The following is a 6,000-nucleotide window of genomic DNA, read 5'->3' on the forward strand; positions in this document are numbered from 1 at the left end:
TGCCTTGGATGAAATCATGAGGTGGAACAAGGGTGCATGCAAGAACCAATGGCCACTACTACTTTCAAAATCTCTGGTTCTGGACTCATGACACGTGTATAACCCTCCATGGAATACAGATAGGGACCACCCTTCTTGAAAAACTTTCACTTACAGGTGAGTAAGCGCCTCTTCCCAGTACAGCATTTCAGAGGCTCACAAGAACAGTGGTAACTGACTTTCACACATCTAAAGCCACGTCTGCACTATAAACTTCTGCCAGCATAGCTATATCAGCCAGGGGCGTTAAGAGGCATGTGACCCCTGACTGACGGGACTGTGCCAGCAAAAGCTCCTCATGTAGACACATGGTTACCTTGGCAAAGCTGTGCTTTTCCTGATCAGCCTCCCACAAGCAAGATAAGCTGTAAGTAAGTTACACCAGAAAAACTGTAGGTTTGCTAGTATCAGCTGAATTCACACTAGGAGAACTTTGCCAGTATAGTGTACTGGTATAGCTATAACAGTAGAGGGCTCCTAGGATAGACCTGGCCTCCGAACAAAGAATTTGAGGGCAGTCGTTAGTACCTGAAACTACTTCTTAACTCACTTTTTAAACTGACAGGATTTCATGTTGATCCTGTTTCTCTAAAATAATTTTTATCTTGTGTCCCTTTTAATGAAAAAAACCTAGCTGCTATCTAGAAATAAGTTCCTACTAAACCAGATCAGCAGTAAAAACTTTTTAAAGTATCAGTCTGGTTTTTTAACTCATTTAAGATTTTCAGCTGCAAATTTCTTTCCACAACCCACTGCTTCTCAGCCCCGAACTTCTCCCCTATACATCCTGCAGCTTGTTTAAGGTCTTGTCTACACGGCAAAGTTTTTTTTGTACCATTACGGTGTGAGTTTAAACAGATCCAGTTATACTGGTATAGCTCACATGTAGACACACTTACTTAAGTATAAAAGAAGTATCTTTTTTTTTACTTGCACTAAGAAACGGGAACATTTTTCTACTAATTGTGAAAATACTAAAAACTTGGCAACTTTAGAGTCTAGACATTATCAGAAGTCCATCAACTCTGTTTCCTAGGTGCAATAAGGTTTATTAATCAATCTAGACTAGTTCAAATTACAAAATGATATGAAACTAGAGGGATTGAGTCTAGCGGTCTAATTTTCCTTTTTTAGGGGAGATTTTTACTGTAAATGTTACCTGCAGAGTATTTTTGCAATATTGGCTTGCTGCTGTGTAAAGACAGCCTGAAAGTGTGTCCCCCTTCATTGTTAAAATTTCCTTAGCAGTATCGGAATCTGATTTTGCCAGGGGTAGGTGTTGCAGGAGATGTGCTGTTAGGGTATGTCTTCACAGTGCAGAATAAAACCTGTGGCAGCAAGTCTCAGACTTTGGGTCTGCAGCACTAAAAACACTTGTGTAGGCTTTCAAGCTTTGACGCTCCAGCCTGAGCCCAGATGTATACACAGCTGTTTTTAGCACCATAGCGCTATCCCAGGTCTGCAGACCTGGGCTGTAAGACTCACTGCCACAGGGTTTGTCTTGTGTTTTCACCATACAGACATACCCTATGAGCACTCTTACCTTAATTGAACCGCGGCACTGATTCTCGAACAGACATCTTTCTGCACATGTGCTGTGTTAAATAGATGTTGTTAAAAACCAGTTGTGAACAGACTAAGAATCCCTTTTCTCTTCCCAGCTGCTCAGTCTCTTTTGATGTCATAACTTCATCATTCTCTATTATTCTTTTAGAAAATTGTCTCATCTCTCCCAGTGTGTATGGCTTTTTTCTTTCTGTTAAAAGCAGCTTTTTTATTTGACAGACCTCTCAGGTCACCTTCACAGATAATAAAGAAGCAAAAAAGGGCACAAGCCCAATTTATCTGCCTACTTTGATTCCATTTTGGATTAATAAGTGCATGTTGTATATTGCAGTACACACCGTTACATGCATGTCCTTTTCAGTACACTAAAACCTTGTTTTATTTTTGTTTTGTAGGCAAATCGTACCTGCCCAATTTGTAGAGCTGATGCTTCAGAAGTGCATCGTGATTCAGAATGACCAGTCTCAGAGCACAATTCTAGTTTGGGTGTTCCTAGTCACATGTATAGATGAACTCGCCATTGAACTTACCCGTGTGGCTGCCAGCCTTCCCTTTACACAAAAGGGTCAATGGACCTTTTTTTGCACTGTGTGATTTAATCAATTATAAAGCTTATAATTAGTCTTCACAATTATGGGATTGTTATACTAACCGTGTGATTGGAACTCCAAAGATTTTATTTTCTTTAGCTTAATTTTGTGTGTGCACTAACATTCCCTGGTTTTTGTGTGATCATTCCGAGTGTTGCTGCGAGATTACAGTGGACGTGATCTTTTAGCATGTGCTTTTATAAAAAGTGGTAGCTCCAAACAATATAGCAATCTACCTTATATAGAGCCTTCAGATACTGTGAGTGGGAATGAGTGATGTGGGCGAGTGTATGTGTGTGCACACGAGCTTGTGTGGGGTGTGCTAGTGAGTGTGCGTGTGTGTGTGTCTGAGAACCTATATACCAGCATGTACTGAGAACGTATGTGTGTAGTATTAATTATGCTGCAATGTATAATCTTGTGTGTTATTTAAACAGTACTAGTACTGTACACTGGTTTCTTTCCTTGTGTTTGCAGTTGCACACTGAATGCTAAGGGTGCAGCAATTATAGGCATTTAATATTTCCTCCCCAATGTACTAAATGGTATAAAAAGACCTTTTTACTTTTATTCAGACAGCTGTTATTGCTTCCCCTTCACTGGCGATTGTAAGTGTACCACTAAAGAGTGCATTGATTGCTCAATACATGATTAATCTTGTTTTCAGCATATATCATAAAATCCAAATTTTAAAATGGCCGATTTATCAATCGTTTATCAATTTATCAATAGAGAGTTGCAATATTGCACAAAATCAGTTAGCAATATTAACATTTTCAATTGATCATTTGAATGTTGATGCTTTTCCGTTTCCCCTTTTAATTCCTCTGACAAGTTTTAGCTACGTTCAGTTGATTTCAGAATAGATGTCAGTTCTGAAGATGCTGAAGTAACATGTTCCTCCCCATGCACAGAAGCTGAAAGAACACTGCGAGTCTTGTGCAACAGCTCTTCACATTGTTGGCCATTGTACTTGCTAAGTACATCATCATTTAGCCTGTAAACTTTGGCTTTAACTCTTTTGTTCTTTTTCATGTCTAAGGGAGTTGGTGTAAGTGTATGAGAGGCTACCTTTTTATTCCTACAACTTTATGAACAAAATATAATTCTTAGAGGTTCTTCTGCTCTGAGAAAATGCTAACTTTGTCAGTGTACCACAGTACGTTTTTCGTGGTCAGTCACTGCCTGGTTGAAATGGCATAGGATGCTTCTTCTACCCTTCCTTACTAGGTGGCGAGCTTTTGCATGAATAAAAAACTCCCTGGGTTTTTCTGTTAGTAGCCAGAATATTCCCTTTAGGAGAAGCGTGGGTTAGTACACAATCAAGAACAAATAATGCTGTGAAACAGGAGTTAACCTCCAGTCAGCTGCCCTTCAAATGTTACAGCTGCATTATTGAAAAATTGTCTTGGTTTAACATTTCAGACTGAGTTAAAGGTTTGAAAGTTTGTTCTTCAGTAAAATATTTAGGTCTACAAATACCAAGTCATTCAGGAGATGCACTTTTTTGCATCACTGTGCTGTCTCCTAAATTTGGTGTCATTTCTTTAGTTGCAATAGCACAAGTGGCACAACTAGCAATATTGCTGTAACTTGTTGCCAGTCTCAGCTTTAAGTTTGTGTCATTTCTGATGCTTTTGTGTGCTGCTATGCTTCAGTATCAGTTATGTTTTCAGACAGTGTTACATGTTCTCCCTGCTGCTTGCCCTTCTTTGAAGGCTCTACAAACCAATCACAGCTTGTGGTTCAGTAAAACAAATGAAAGCACAATTTTGCCCATGTTTTGGATGCTATTGCCTCTGTTTAGTTACACAAGTCGAATTAAAAACTTCCTTGTCTGTCCATAGTCAATACCTAACACTGAGTAAAGAAAATGATTACAAAATATACAGTGTACAACAATTTAAAACTCTTCGTTTTCCTCAGATGTGCTAAGGAATGGAACTGTCACAACACGTCTCCAAACACGTTAAATCACAAATAGTAAACTTTATTTTTTTAACAGATGAAATCATGTGTTTAAGAAGAAGTGTGTGCCACACATCTTATCTTCTAATACTTAGGGTCTTTTATATAGCTGCAAAAAAAAAATTTCTACCTGTACAGATCTAACCATCACAAACACTGCTACACTCAGTATTCACTTTGTTGAAGCATGGAAATAAGGCACTTTTCTAAGTTAGACAGAAATGCGTAATTAACCAGGCACATTTTACTAATATTGAGGTGAAGTTGTCCTCTTTCCTGAGTTGGAGAAATCTTGGCATGTCATGTCCCTTTTCCCCAGTACAGTTCTGTGAGGCGGTTGGAGATTTAGGAGGCAGTAGGGTCTAATTTGGTAAAATACTGAATTTAATTGTTGCACTCTTGTGGCTGATCTCTTCTGGAACGTTTCTTTTGTTTGCATGGGACTCTTGCAGATGTGTGCAGACTTGCTTCCTGTGGTTAGTGTGTACAAAAAGCACACATGCATGTGTTCTGAACCAGCTCAGACTGGCTGCAGCTGACTTCCATGTTGTGGCTGTCATGTCACAAGAAGAGGGGAAGGGGATTCATGCTCAGCCTTCACTGCCGTGTGTGATGCACATTTGTGTCTAGTTCCACAGCCTGCACAGCCTGCAGTGGTGCCTGACAGCACCAGAATCCAGTACAAGGTTGAAAGGGTTATGTTGGTGCTTCCCCCCCCCCCCCCCCCCCCCCCCCCCCCCCGCCATTCCCACCTCCCTTCTAAAAACAACAAACTCTTGGCTTTACCATGTTGGCACTGCTGTGTTTTGGGTTTTTTTGCATGAACTGTCAACTTAATTTGACTTTGTTCTGTTTTTAACGGATATCAAGGCCTACAGATGTCTCCAGGGTCTCGTTTTGTGGGTTTTCTTTACAGAAAGTTTTTTGTGCAAAGTAAATTTTTTTGTTGTATACGGTTTTTGTACAGTCTCTTGAATGTGATTTCTCAGCTGTTGACATTTACACTTTTTGTAATACTTGGAATGGTGGGCTCTACCAATGGGTTTTTTTAAACTTACTGAAAATGCATTTTTGACTGAGTTATCTTTAGGCCTTAATAAAAGAGCTGTGTTTTTCTCCCCTTTGGTACATTCAGTTACCTCATTTTGCTATTTGTGTTTCAGATTTGCTAATGATTATGAAAGCTTATGGGTTTTGTTGGAATCATATTTTGTCAAGTGTTTTCTTTAAATCATACTCTATTGTATCAGTTAACATGTAGTTTTAAATGTATTATAAATATCTGTAACCAAATCATTTGAAGGCTTGATAAATTTTTAACAAAATTTGTACATTTTTTATGAGAGTTCCTAGTAATGCTTTACTAAGTAGTGCAATGAATTTTTATTTTTAATCCCTGTGCCCAATTTTGGAGTTGAGAGAGTTGTTCAGTAATAAATGTATGATGTACACTTACACAGTTTTGTCCTGCCTCTTGTTCTCCAGTTGGGGCGCGTTGTATGTTCTTCTTCATCTCCATATTTCTGTTTTATTATAAAACTTTATTGCTGTACCCACTTTGCAACTGGAGTTAGGTGTTTTGCTTCTGACTAACGCTGATTATACGTCAAACAAGACTCTTTTCTTTCAGACACAAAAATAAATTTCAATATTTTTGTTAACATTTCTGCTTTTAGAGATCCCAGGAAGATGAGCTCAGGGAGAGCTGCAGTGTATCATTTAAAAATATTAAAGGTATTTTCTTCAGCAGCATTATCTTACACTTATTTGCACATTCATTTAAGGTAATTGACAGAACTTTCTGCCTTGATTGAAAGATAATCTTTCTGAAGATTTT

General features: G+C 38.6%; 1 protein-coding gene across 4 annotated transcripts in view; it reads left to right on the forward strand.

Annotated features, from left to right (window-relative positions):
• RNF38 (ring finger protein 38) overlaps window positions 1–5,720 on the forward strand; it is a 178,474-nt gene extending 172,754 nt beyond the window's left edge. For all 4 annotated transcript variants that reach the window (XR_010920773.1, XM_067553363.1, XM_067553364.1 and 1 more), the window contains one exon: window positions 2,001–5,720. Coding sequence is in view for 3 of the 4 variants with exons in the window: in XM_067553363.1 (XP_067409464.1) it covers window positions 2,001–2,063 (63 nt within the window). In the remaining variant the exon portion in view is untranslated. The remainder of the gene's footprint in view (window positions 1–2,000) is intronic.
• Window positions 5,721–6,000: the final 280 nt, after the last annotated feature.

This window comes from Emydura macquarii, unplaced genomic scaffold, assembly GCF_026122565.2.
Source record: "Emydura macquarii macquarii isolate MOO-44397 ecotype Brisbane River unplaced genomic scaffold, CSIRO-AGI_Emac_v2 contig_1451, whole genome shotgun sequence".
Lineage (NCBI taxonomy): Eukaryota > Metazoa > Chordata > Testudines > Chelidae > Emydura > Emydura macquarii.